Genomic DNA, 13,694 nt, shown 5'->3' on the forward strand with positions numbered 1-13,694 from the left:
TTGGGATACCCCTACCCCTTCACGTGAATGCGCAAAATGGAGGGGAAGGGCTAAGGGGTTGGTCCAAGGGGTGAAATGGGATTCGGCCTTTGAGTCACAGATTAGAACGTCTGGCTTCAAATCCCAGCACCAGCAAACTGCCATGGTAGGGTCCTTGAGCAAGACCTTTGAGCTCTCGGTTTTTAAGTTGAGTTGTATCAAGTATAAGTTGGCTTTCTTTTTTTAGTGTCAGCCAAATGAGTAAGTATACCAGATTGTGTTATTTTATTCTATGTAAGATATTACAATACTTTATTGTAAATGCTTAGTTACTTACTGTAAATATAGTTTATTGGTAATCATTTTGCTTGTATATTACTGTAACTTTATAGTTACTTTTTTACAGTGATATATGGAGATAAGTGGAACTTTGTTAACACATTGTAGTTTCCTATAATATTTGAACAAGTCATGCCTCATGTGTTACATTTACTTCCTCCTTCAGTGGCCAAACCATCTGCTGATTGGACAGTGAGAAACCAAAATATGGAAAGAAGAGATGATGAACAAATCCCTGATGTTTCCCAAGTTTCTCTGTTATGCCATTTTAATGGTCTCTGTAATAGACAGCATGAGGAGGTGTGAGGCTAGTGTGCCAAGAAACTTCCAGTGTAACATGATGGCAATGTGCTTTTGCTTGTTCAAAAGTCTGTCTTCTTATGTCCAATGTGTTCTGGGTTGGGTCCCTTTCCTAGTGCTTCTTGGCTAAGTATGGTAAGTACAGCCAGCTAGCCACTCCTCTGCTGCACTGTTTTTGGTCATGGACAATATAAAGTAGCCAATTAGCCTAACTGTACGGTATGTCTTTGGACTGTGGGGGAAACCAGAGTTCACCCATGCAAACACAGGGAGAACAAGCAAACTCCACACAGAAAGGCCTCTGCTGGCTGTAAGGTTCAAACCCGGAACCTTCTTGTTGTGAGGTGACAGTACTAACCACTGCACCACCATGCCATCCCAAAAGTGTATATGACCTTTGAAATACTTTTGACAGTATAAAAGTGATCAATTTTCATATTATTTTGCACTGAAATTAAGCCCTTTTGATGGGTAGAAAGTCCATTGTGCTTTCATAGCTTGGTAAACTCAGTACGAAACAAATACATCAAATAAACAAGAGACTGAATTGCTTAGTTAAAAGCAGGTGATCATTTTATTATATTTTATGGTTGATGCATTTTTTGGTCAAATCAACATATTCATTTTTTGTCTAATTGTGTTCAGCTCTATTTCTGCAATGTTAAGGTAAGAAACAGTTTAAATACGTAAAGTGTCCTTCACAACAAGGCATGTGCATGTTTCAGATAAATAACTTTAAAATATTAATATAATAAAATATAATCTACAACATAGGATTTTTGCTTGTCCCAGCCCACAATAACTTTACCTTGAAATAATACTAATTAAAATACTCCATAAATATTATTATTATTGTGTGTGTGTGTGTGTGTGTGTGTGTGTGTGTGTGTGTGTGTGAGAGAGAGAGACAGAGAGAGAGAGAGAGAGAGAGAGAGAGAGAGAGACATTTAACATTTCGTACTTAAAACATTCTTTAAATTTAGTCATCCATTATTCTTCAGTGTTCCACGACACTGAACAATCAACCCTGTTAAATTAACATGTTCACTCCTATGAAATATTTGGAATATTCCACAAGTCACATGTCAAACATGAAGTTGCACCATCCAAATTTTCTGAAGATAAAAAGAAAGAAAAAGTATTTAGTTCGATCATTCTTTTTTCTTTACTTTCTAAAAATACTGTAATAGTGGCTGATAAGGGGACACTGAACATACAACCATGTTATACAAATAACAGACTCAAAGTACACTCTTCATTAAAAATAAATAATTAAGTAAGTCAGTAGACTGTATTTAAATGTCATCATGCTAATATTAAGAATTCCAGTTAATCTACTTCATCCATCCATTATCTGTAGCTGCTTATCCTGTTCTACAGGGTCGCAGGCAAGCTGGAGTCTATCCCAACTGACTATAGAGAGCGTGCACGTGACGTCATGAGGTCACGTGATATTTGTTTATCTGCCATCTTGGACGGCAAGGCCGCGCATAGAACTTAGACGAACCCGTTCTAATTATCAAGTGTGTGGGAGTAGATCTTTCGAGAATGGTTATATCTTGTTCAGCATTTGGTTGTACCAATAGACAGGGCCAAAAGGAGGGCCTGTCATTTTATAGATTCCCCGCAGACGAGGAGAGACGCGCAAAATGGGTGTCCACTGTGCGAAGAGAAAACTGGTACCCCAGTTCTACCAGCCGAATTTGTAGTGAACACTTCATATCAGGTAGGTGTAATCTTCTAATTCAATACTCCTAGTACATCTGTTAAGTTGATTTTCGGATTGAATGATAACTGCATACTTAGAAACTAGACAGTACAGTGTTTGTGGCCGTCAGTCCGCTTGATCTCTAACGTTTAAAATGGCTATGCCTAGCCCTACTACCCTGGCCTAGTCAATGACAATGTTTTATCTTTTTGGCTCATATATGCCTTTGAAAGGCCAATCCATAGTAGGGATGGCGAAAACTAAAAAAAATCTTGACCAACCACCGAGCCTCATTAGCCGGTTAAAGTCGGTTAACCTATGAGCTTAAACAGGGATGCAAACGGCGGATGTCGCCTTTTTCATGACTGAATCGTGCAGATCCGATTTTTTTTTTTTTGGGGGGGGGCGTTGGAGTCTCTGAATAATTTCATCAGAGTAAATTCTGTATTAAAATTACTAAATAAGCAAATGCTGTTACAGTCCATGAAACAGGAAGTATGAGAAGAAAACAGTAAATCAGAAAGCTGTGCACGTTTTCGCGGAAGCTGCGCAAATGTGCGCAGCTTTCTGATTTACTGTTTTCTTCTCATACTTTAGAGTTTAGATTTCGAACATTCCTATGATAAAATGTCCTGCATAGTCTCTTTATGATAAACGTCTTAATGCCACTTACCCATGAGGTTATCAAGTAGGCATTCTTCTTTGGAACCTTCCAGAGGTATTAGTTGGGACAGCCATCCCGCAACAAAATATTTATAAGCTTCCAGGTTCTTGTAAGCTTTGAGGGCTTTGCCAGTGTAACACGATTCACGATTAACAAGAAAATTGTAAATGTCATGGTAGGCCAGATCGGGCAAATCGCCGGCACTGCAGCTCCGAATTTCCCTGAACAAGGATTGCGGCAAGTTGTACGGATCTGCAATCCCCAACCTGGAACACTTTTCCACGTAACGCTGCCTCACGTCACCTTCAAGATGCTGAACAAACTTAGACAAGTAATCGCGCGATGTAGATGGGGTATTTTCCGAATTTTCTTGGGGATTACTCCCTGGATCCATTACGCTCGCGCAAGGTAAACAATCCTGATGCCGTCCAATATGGCGGAGTACACACGTGCGGGTCACGTGACTGCATATCCTCTATAGGCAAGAGGCGGGGTACACCCTGGACAAGCCACCAGGCCATCACAGGGCTGACACATAGAGACAAACAACCATTCACACTTACGGTCAATTTAGAGACACCAATTAACCTAACCTGCATGTCTTTGGACTGTGGGGGAAACCAGAGCACCTGGAGGAAACCCATGCAGACACGGGAAGAACATGAAAGGCCCTCGTCGGCCGCTGGGCTCAAACCCAGGACCTTCTTGCTGTGAGGCGACAGTACTAACCACTACACCACTATGCCACACTACTTTGAATCCTGTTACTTATTTAAGAGCAAAATGCAGCCATTTTTAGCAAAGAAACCTAAATAATGAGATATTTTTGCCTGAGATAGGTTCTAATGGTAATGCTTTCTTCAAGAGTTACAAGCACCCTAATCATGGAATCAGCATTCATTCATTAAATGAGCTGTTTGTCATATAAGTAGGTAAAAAGAGAGAGAATAGAAAATATTTCAGTTTGTTTTAGAAATCATGTAAAATACTTATATAAAGAAAGAATATATGTAGCAACCCACCAATTGTTTCTTTCAGAAATATACAATCCTGTCTTCTTTTTGTAGATCCTTGATCTTTGAACAAACAAACACAAACCATTAAAATGCTGGAAAGGTTCTATACACACCTGAAACCCACAATGGCTCAGAAGGAATTATGGTATAAATCTTTGCAAAAAATAACATTGCATTTCCATTCCACTTGACCTGTAAATAGAGGTTTGATATTTTGTGCATAGTGCTACAAAACAAGCAGAATAGTTAAATCTCACCCGTTGATGCTTGCAGTAGAAGAGGACACTGATGAACAGTAGTAATAAGCATGCAGATGTAATCAGGAATGGCGTGTACAAAGAGGTGTGTATAAGTTGGTCCTCTTTTCCCCCCAAATCTCTCTTTACACGATCACCGGATGTCTGATTTGATCTATCTTCAGTGCCTTTTTGACATCTGGAATCTGAGAAAGACAGAGAGGTTTAACCTTTATGTTTCCAACAAGGGAGTGCAACTCTATCAGAAAGGGTTCCAATCTTTCGAAAGCTAAGAATCCATAAAGAATGTGTCTTTCCACTAAATTGGAAGGATATGACATGTTCAGTTGTATATTTTGTGTTTCAACTGTGCACTCTTACAAAACAAGTCCTTTAAAGGTTCTTTGGAGGTCTCTCTGGAAGAAATTCTATGTACATAGATTTCTACACAGAACAGAAAGGGTTCCAAGCAGAATGTCTTACATCAGTAAAAAATTTTAAATATCCAAAGACCCCTTTAAGAAACCCTTTTTATAAGTGTGTGGATGCATTCCAAATAGCTAACAAACAAATTAGAAAAAGGCAAACCTATAACCTTAAAGTGTTCTTTGGGTCATTCCTCTTGGGGAAAAGTTATAGGTTCTATGTAGAACCCTGCATAGAGGTTTTGCCTTTCAGAAAATTTTCCATTAGAACCTCTTTATGAAGCTAAAAATCCTTAACGATCCAAAGATGAACCCATTTTAAAGAATGTAGGTTTAACATAACTCATGTTGATCTGAAGAATATCTTAAATAAACTTCACCTTTGCAGTCTGGTTCTTTGCTGATGATTTTAAACAGATTGCCTGGTAAAGTCTTGTTCATCTGAAGATGCATCTGGAGTTGTCTATGTTCAACATGTTCAACAGGAGGGTTTTCTGTTTTTCCAGTTGTGATCTGGAAGAGTTTGGCTTTCTTATTCTTCCTAATTCCTGTGGTTTTAGTAATGCAACTTTTGGAGAAGGAATCAGACAGCATTCCTTGCTCTCTGCTATCTAAAGACCTCTTGGCAGGTACTAGCACTGGGTTCCTATCAGAAGTCGGTGATGTGTTTATTTTTTCAGAGGGCTTTGATGTTTCTGATTGGAGAACAGTTCTTGTTGGTATGATTGGTAATTCACTTGAGGATTCAGTGGAAGTGGATGTAACTGATTGTAGCTCATTCCCCACCACTACAGAAGAAACACTGCTGCTATCCGTGAAATCTGGAGTGGCAGAAGTTATGAAACTTGTAGATTCCCCAGGAGTTGGTACAGAACGCTGTTCTAGAAAGGGTTCAGGTTTGGTGTAGAGCCCAGAGAAAGGCTCAGGATCTGGTGAAATTGTAGAAATCTGATTCTGAGTTGAGTTTCGTGCTTTATTTTTGACTACAGGGTCCAGTGTTCCTGATTGGGTCTGGGGAGATGTAGGTGATGCAGTTGGAGTTGATCTGGTGAACAAATATGTCTTCAAAGGGTGAGGGCAAGAGCACTGGCAATCTGGGGTACCTAAAACCAAACAGAAAGACTGTGTAATGTGTGTATATCTTTGTCTGACATTCTATTACCAGTTAGTTTAAATAACAGAATTATATGCAATGTTATAGGAAATAATAAAAAAACAAGCAAGTGTTTATTTATTTCATCTGATATCATAAACTAACACAATGCAGCCTGTCTACCAATCAAGTATTTGGATTGTTTTGCTTATCTGCATTACCTGTCATTTGGGTGTCAAGTGCAGTGGTCAATTCTGGAAAGGTATTTGCATACTCATCCTCACAGTTCCAGTCTACAGGTTTATCATTCTTACTTATCAGCCTTTTGTACATCTGAAATACCTCCTCTGTTTTTTGTAGACCCTCCCTGGGCAAAGACATGTACAGTCTTGCAAACTTCACTGGACTTTCCTGAGTAGAGTACAAAAGAAAAATGCAGTTATAGTTAACCTGGAAAGGCACCAAATGCTTTGGTTACATTCATACAGTGGTGCTTGAAAGTTTGTGAACCCTTTAAAATTTTCTATATTTAGTCTATATTTATATTTTTTCTATATTTAGAATTTTCTATATTTCTATATTCAGTGCTCCGACTCAGGTGTGACTGAGTAAGGTGACAAGTTTCATACTTCATCTAATTTAGGTAATTTAATAAATATAATATTATTTGGCAGTGGGCACATAGGAAAGTGTAAAGTATAAAGTTTCTGAATGACCCCTGGATATAAATCTCTGGATGATCCTCTCAACTAAAATTTATGTTAAGACAGTTATCTTACAATTAAATATTCAGAAAGACTTTTAAATATTAAAATTTAAATTTTACCTCAAGCTCTTCATTGATAGGAGGAATGCATTTCTGGGAATATATGTTGTAGATCAAGTCCTTTATTGAGCTTGTGTAGCGATAGTTATCAGAACCCTTTTCATATGTGAAGTATGTATTCAAAAGGTCCAGAATATGAGGGAATGCGGCTTTAATGTAACAGACTTCGCTCTGCAAAGATAAAATAAAAACACACAAAAGATTTTATTATTTTTTACTCACTACCTTTTAATGTTCACCAGTCTGCTGTATTAATGGTTAACAAAATCTTATAATCCATGATTTTTTTACTTCACCCTTTAATATATCTTTGAAGGATTTCAGGCTCCACTATGGAATTTCCTTCTTAGTTCAAACACTAATGCTGGTAACTTTTTTTGTTTTTTTATTATACAACCCCAATTTAAAAAAAAAATTGTTGGGACACTGTGTAAATGTAAATAAAAATAGAATGTGATGATTTGCAAATCATGGAAACCCTATATTTCATGAAAATAGTACAAAGACAACATATCAGATGTTGAAACTGAGAAATTGTATTGTTGTTTGAACATGTCTGTGAAGGTTCTCAATCATCCAGATCATTGTAAACTGTAGGTGCTAAAGAAGGCAACTGGACTTGCTTGAAATCTTTGAAGATGTTTCACCTCTCATCCAAAAGGCTTCTTCAGTTCTGTCTGACTAGTGGGGAGTTCCAGGTATTTATCCTCTAGTGGACCAAAGGCAACCTTAAGGAGAGTCATTGAGGTCACATGGGTCATTGACCCTCTCAGTCATCCTGTAGGTGTTAGGGTCACTGGAGGCTGGGTGTGAATGGTGTCAGCAGCCTAGAGGGTTGTTAGGGTGATCTGTGGGTCGTTGGCTCTCTCTGCCATCATGTGAGTCACTGAAGTCAGCTGTGTCTTATGGCCCTTTTCCACTACCCTTTTTCAGCTCACTTCAGCTCGCTTCAGCTCACTTCAGCCCAACACGGCTCGCGTTTCGACTACCTTAGAGCAGCACGACTCAGCTCGCTTCAGCCCTGCTTAGCACCCAAAACTCGCACTGTTTTGGAGTAGGGCTGAAGCGAGCCAAACCGAGCCGAGTGGGGCTAGGGGCGTGAGGAGACACTCCCCTGTGCACTGATTGGTGAGGAGGAGTGTCCTCACATGCCCACACACGCCCCGCGAGCACGCTGGGATCTGTAAACACCGTAAACCCGGAAGAATAATAATTATGAATTACAAGAATTTCTGAAGCCTTATGCGCCTCGCCTCATCTATACGCTCTTGCCAGTATCTGTTGGCGTTGTCGGTGACAACAAGCCACAGCACCAAGACCAGCAACACTAACGACTCCATGTCCTCCATGTTTATTGTTTACTATCCGGGTCGTGAGACTACCGCTTAAAAGATCACTGATGTCACTGTTTGCGCCGCCTAACGACATCACCTGACGTCCACCCACTTTCGCTAACTCCACCCAATGTGTCCACCCACTTCCAGCCAGCACGGTTCAGCGCGGTTGTAGTCGAAATGCAACTCCAACAGCCCCACTCAGCTCGACTCAGCCCAACTCAGCACGGCACGGCTTAGCCCAACTCAGCCGAGTTGGTAGTGGAAAAGCGGCATTAGTGTGGATGTGTATTCGGTTTTCTAGGAAGGGTGCCAAGGACTGCATTGTAGGTGGCTGATAAGTGGTGTCTCAGACCACCTCCTCTGTTGAGCGATGGTCATTCCAGATTGACAAATATGGCTTCTTTTACTCCTCTTTCAAACCACCAGTCTTCTCTGGCTAAAATGCATACATTGCAGTCCTGAAACAAGTGTCCTTTGTTATTGAGATGAAGTTCCTGGCCTGAGGAACTGGCTCTCCTGTGTTGAGCTATGCACTTGTGAAGCGGTTGTTTTGTTTCTCCAATGTACAGGTCTGTGCAATGAATTGCATACAATATGTTGTCCTGTTTGTGTCTGGGTATTCTGTCCTTAAGGTGGACCAATTTCTGCCTCATAGTGTTACTGGGTCTGAAGTATCCAGGGATGTTGTGTTTGTAGAAGATTGTGTTTGTAGAACTATCGTCAGATAGTTTTAACTTACATTTGTACATGCAGTGATGAACTTTGTTCATAGATTATCGTTTTCGGAAGTGTTCCTGAGCTCATGCAGCGATTGCCAGTACAGAATCTTGTCTGTTTTTAATGAAGAGTCTTGTCCTTTGCATGTATAGATTTCTCCAGATTCTCTGAAACTTTTAATCATGTTATGTACCACAGATGTACATGTACATGTACAGGTACATGTAATCCCCAAATTCTTTGCAATTTTACATTGAGGAACATTATTCTTAACTTGTTGCATGATTTGCCCATGCAGTCTTTCACACAGTGGTGAACTCCTCCCCTTCTTTACTTCTCAGAAACTCAGCCCCTCTTGTACCGTATGCTCCTTTTATATGCAATCATGTTATTGACCTGTTTTTAATTAAGAAAATTAGGGTTTTTTTAAACATTACACAACTTTCCCAGTCTTTTGTTGCCCCTTCCAACTTTTTGAAACATTACTCATGTTAAATTCAAAATGAGCACAAATTTTTCAAAAAAACAGTAAGATTTCTCAGTTTCAACATTTGATATGTAGTCAGTGTACAATTTTCAATGAAATATAGGGTTTCCAAGAATTGCAAATCATACATTTTGTTTATTTACATTTTACATAGCATCCCAAATTTTTTGGACTCGGGGTTGTACATTGCATGTAATTCCTTTTAAATATTACATTTTTTATATGATAGACTATACTGTGAGCCTTTTAAAAGGATTTAAAAACAGGCAGATTTTAAGCATTGGGATTGTTTTGAAGTATGGCAAGCATGGCAACCCTGTCATACTGAACAAATAAACAAAAAACAGCAGTGCCAGCATTGAATGAGGCACTAATGTAACAGAGTTGGTTGTGGTAAGAGATGAAGAAGAAGGTTGAGGATGCATTTTCAGCCTCGGGCAAATGGAAATTTACATATGTAGCCAGGAATATATGACTAAGGAGAGGACACCAGTGCAGTTACATTTATTGGCCTATTTCTGTGTGCTTCCTTGTTGAGCATTAATAGCAATCTTCTATAGCCTATGAAAGGACCCTGCTAAGTCATTTCCCCCTTCCCCTTTGGTTACCACTATTATTCCCTTGAATGAACAAAGTGACTTGGAATTCTTCCACACAGTCATAGTACTATAGTTACATATATAACCTTCTGTTGTTCTTCTTTCAAAAGGGTTTCTTCAGAGGATATCAAAACTGGCAGGGTATGACATCATCATGATGCATATTGTCAGATAATAGACAGCATTCCTAAATAGTGCTACCATGATTAGTTGAGGATTAAAATTGCTCTAAATGTTGGTCCTGCTCTTGAATGAGGAGGAGTTGTTCAAATTCTGATGTTGTTTTTCCAGCTGAGGATACAATTTGCTACCACAGCTACAGTGTCTTGCAAAAGTATTCATCCCCCTTGGTGTTTGTCCTGTTTTGTCACATCACAAGCTGGAATTAAAATGCATTTTTGGGGGGTTAGCACCATTTGATTTACACAACATGCCTACCACTTTAAAGGTGAAAATTGTTGTTTTATTGTGACACAAACAATAATTAAGATGAAAAAACAGAAATCTGGAGTGTGCATAAGTATTCACCCCCTCAAAGTCAATACTTTGTAGAGGCACCTTTTGCTTCCTATAACATGATATATAATAATAGGATATATTCTGTTCTATTTCACATTGTATAAAATATAAACATGACATGCATACCAGGTTTTGGCGTTCAGTGAAACTATAGGTTATCGAGCAGCCATTTTGGACTTGGTTTATAATCTGAAATTGAAATATTAGAACAAATGTTTAAATATGAGTTTAATTTACTGGCTACAGCACACATTCTCAGTTTCTCACAAGATCAGTATCCAAGACAGCTTAGTTCCACATTCATTTAATTACAAATGATCCATTTTAATTACACACTATTTTTTGAATTTGAAAATAAATGTTGGTCCTGAAAGATATAAAACATTTTAACATTTCCTCAAAATTAGGCAATGTTAAATAAGATTATATAAAAGCCTTACCAGTTTTCTTAAAGTCAGGAGATGTTCCTCAGTCATAGAATGTTCACATGGACCAGGTACAGCACCAGAGGCCAAGTGCAAGCACAGGACAAGGCAGGAGCACAGATGCCTTATCTTCAGTTACATATTAAAACAGGGGTTTTTACTTTCGTTAGAAAAAAACAACATTGCAATATATACTTTTATACACACACACACACACACACACACACACACACACACACACACACATATAGTGGAAGACCAACTAGCAGCATGTTTGTTATGTACTGATAATATACGTATATGCAGCTGGATGGTTTAGTGGTAGTGTTGCCACCTTTGGAACAGCAGGTCAGGAGTTCACCAGTCAGGGCAAGCCTCCAGTAAGGGTCCGCAGGCTTAGACCCCAATGCTACACAAGCCTATCTCTGAATATGATGGAGAAATATGACTAAAAAGCCATACCAGCTTGGACATCGCCTGGAGTAACAAGGGCTGCATCAGATGTTGGGGGACCAGGATATGCTTATGTATAGATGTGCATGTTCAAGAACTGAGAATACAGAATTGAGGGAATGCAACAATAACAGCAGGCCCAAAGAGAGGGGTTACATGTATGTGGGAACTACAGTGTCTTGCAAAAGTATTCATCCCCCTTGGTGTTTGTCATGTTTTGTTGTATTACAAGCTGGAATTAAAATGGATTTTTGGAGGATTAGCACCATTTGATTTACACAACATGCCTACCACTTTAAAAGTGCAAATTGTCATTTTATTGTGACACAAAAATAATTAAGATGAAAAAACAGAAATCTGGATTGTGCATAGTTATTCACCCCCTTTCATATGAAACCCCTCAATAATGTGCAATTTTTCCGAGCCTCTCAATAAGGCAATTTTTCTATACTTTTTCACGGTAGATAATGCAAATAGCCCTTTGTATTTAATCCTTCATTTGTCTAATTTTTATTTCAGTTTTATTTGTCATCTGTTTGACATTTTCTTGCTACTGTAACATGTGGATTTCCCCAATGTGAGATGAATAAAGTGAATCTAATCTAATCTAATCTAATCTAATCTAATCTAATCTAATCTAATCTAATAAGAGTTGGTCCAACCAATTCACTTCATAAGTCACATAATTAGTTGATTAAGATCCACCTGTGTGCAATCAAAGTGTCACATGATCTGTCACATGATGTCTGTATCAATCAACCTGTTCTGGAAGGACCCTGACTCTGCTACACTACTACAACATAAAAACCAAGAAGCACTCCAAACAGGTCAGAGACAAAGTTGTGGAGAAGTATAGATCAGGGTTGGGTCATAAAAAATATGCCAAACTTTGACTATCCCAGGGGGCACCATTAAATCCATTATAGCAAAATGGCAAGAATATGGCACCACTACAAACCTGACAAGAGAAGGACGCCCACCAAAACTCACAGACCGGGCAAGGAGAACATTAATCAAGGATGCAACAAAGACACCAATGGTAACGCTGAGGGAGCTGCAAAGATCCACAGTGGAGATGGGAGTATGTGTCCATAGGACCACTTTAAGCCATACACTCCACAGAGTGGGGCTTTATGGTAAAGTGGCCAGAAAAAAAGTAATTGCTGAAGAAAACACATTTGGAGTTTGCCCAGCAGCATGTGGCAGACTCCCCAACCACATGGAAGAAGGTCCTCTGGTCAAATGAGAGTAACATTGAACTTTTTGGCCATCATGGGAAATGCCATGTGTGGCACAAACCCAACACCCTGAGAACACCATTCCTACAGTGGAGCATGGTGGTGGCAGCATCATGCTGTGGGGATATTTTTCATCTGCAGGGACAGGAAAGCTGGTCAGAACTGAAGGAAAGATGGATGGCACTAAATACAGGGCAGTTCTGGAGGAAAACCTGTTTGAGTCAGCCAGAGGTTTGATACTGGGACGAAGGTTCACGTTCCAGCAGGACAATGACCCTAAACATACTGCTAAAGCTACACTGGAGAGGTTTAAAGGGAAACATTTAAATGTCTTGGAATGGCCTAGTCAAAGCCGAGACCTCAATCCAATTGAGAATCTGTTGCATAACTTGAAGATTGCTGTACACCAACACAACTCATCTAATTTGAAGGAGTTGGAGCAGTTTTGCCTTGAGGAATGGACAAAAATCCCAGTGGCTAGATGTGTGAAGCTAATACAGACATACACCAAGAAACTTGCAGCTGTAATTGTAGAAAAAGATGGCTCTACAAAGTATTGACTTGGGGGTGAATACTTATGCACACCCCAGATTTCTGTTTTTTCATCTTAATAATTTTTATGTCACAGTAAAACAACAATTTTCACCTTTAAAGTTGTAGGCATGTTGTGTAAATCAAATGGTGCTCACCCCCCAAAAATCCAATTAATTCTAGCTTGCAATGCAACAAAACAAGACAAACACTGAGGGGGATGAATACTTTTGCAAGACACTCTATAGATGAGAGTGGGCGGTGGCTAGACCTTGCTTGGAGCCGGTCTAGAATGGAGAAGTAGGACGACTCCTTCCCTCCACTAGTCCTGAGGGTTCACCTTGGGCAAGTGATAGTACCCTCTTGCCTTCCTACCTAGGGTTATAGGTCAAAGCGCTGGCAGCAGGGCACTGGTAGATGCCAAAGGCAGATGAACCTATATTGGGTCAATGGCAGAGGCATCAGCTGGCATACAGAAGAGCCACTGGTTGGCCAATGAATGGCAGCACTGACTAGTTAGTAGTCACTGAGGGGCAACCTCTTTATCTCCTAGGTTTGTTGCACGTTTGTGTACCACTTAGGGTCAGATACTGTGGTCCAGAGAGGCTTCTCGGTGGGGGCACGACACCGAAGGCCTTTTTACCGTGCAAGGCATGATTTGGGATGCTTACGAGGAAGTACCTTCCCAAATAGAAAGTCTTGTGACGGTAGCAGGCCTGAGAAGCTGGTAGCTACTAGCGAAGCCTCTGCACACAGGCGACTCATGTTAGATGGTTGTTACTTTGTCAACCCTGAGCAAAGG

The 13,694-nt window shown here is 39.7% G+C and overlaps 1 protein-coding gene across 1 annotated transcript in view; it reads right to left on the minus strand.

Moving 5' to 3' along the window:
• Positions 1–4,012: 4,012 nt before the first annotated feature.
• The window catches only part of csf1a (colony stimulating factor 1a (macrophage)), a 31,166-nt gene continuing 21,484 nt past the window's right edge, over positions 4,013–13,694 (minus strand). Inside the window, exons 3-9 of the mRNA XM_060910960.1 lie at positions 10,686–10,799; positions 10,372–10,434; positions 6,587–6,757; positions 5,982–6,171; positions 5,048–5,770; positions 4,264–4,448; positions 4,013–4,066 (exon numbers count right to left, since the gene is read on the minus strand). Of these exons, the coding sequence (XP_060766943.1) occupies positions 4,025–4,066; positions 4,264–4,448; positions 5,048–5,770; positions 5,982–6,171; positions 6,587–6,757; positions 10,372–10,434; positions 10,686–10,799 (1,488 nt within the window). The 3' untranslated portion in view covers positions 4,013–4,024. The remainder of the gene's footprint in view (positions 4,067–4,263; positions 4,449–5,047; positions 5,771–5,981; positions 6,172–6,586; positions 6,758–10,371; positions 10,435–10,685; positions 10,800–13,694) is intronic.

The sequence above is a fragment of the Neoarius graeffei genome, chromosome 26 (assembly GCF_027579695.1).
Source record: "Neoarius graeffei isolate fNeoGra1 chromosome 26, fNeoGra1.pri, whole genome shotgun sequence".
Lineage (NCBI taxonomy): Eukaryota > Metazoa > Chordata > Actinopteri > Siluriformes > Ariidae > Neoarius > Neoarius graeffei.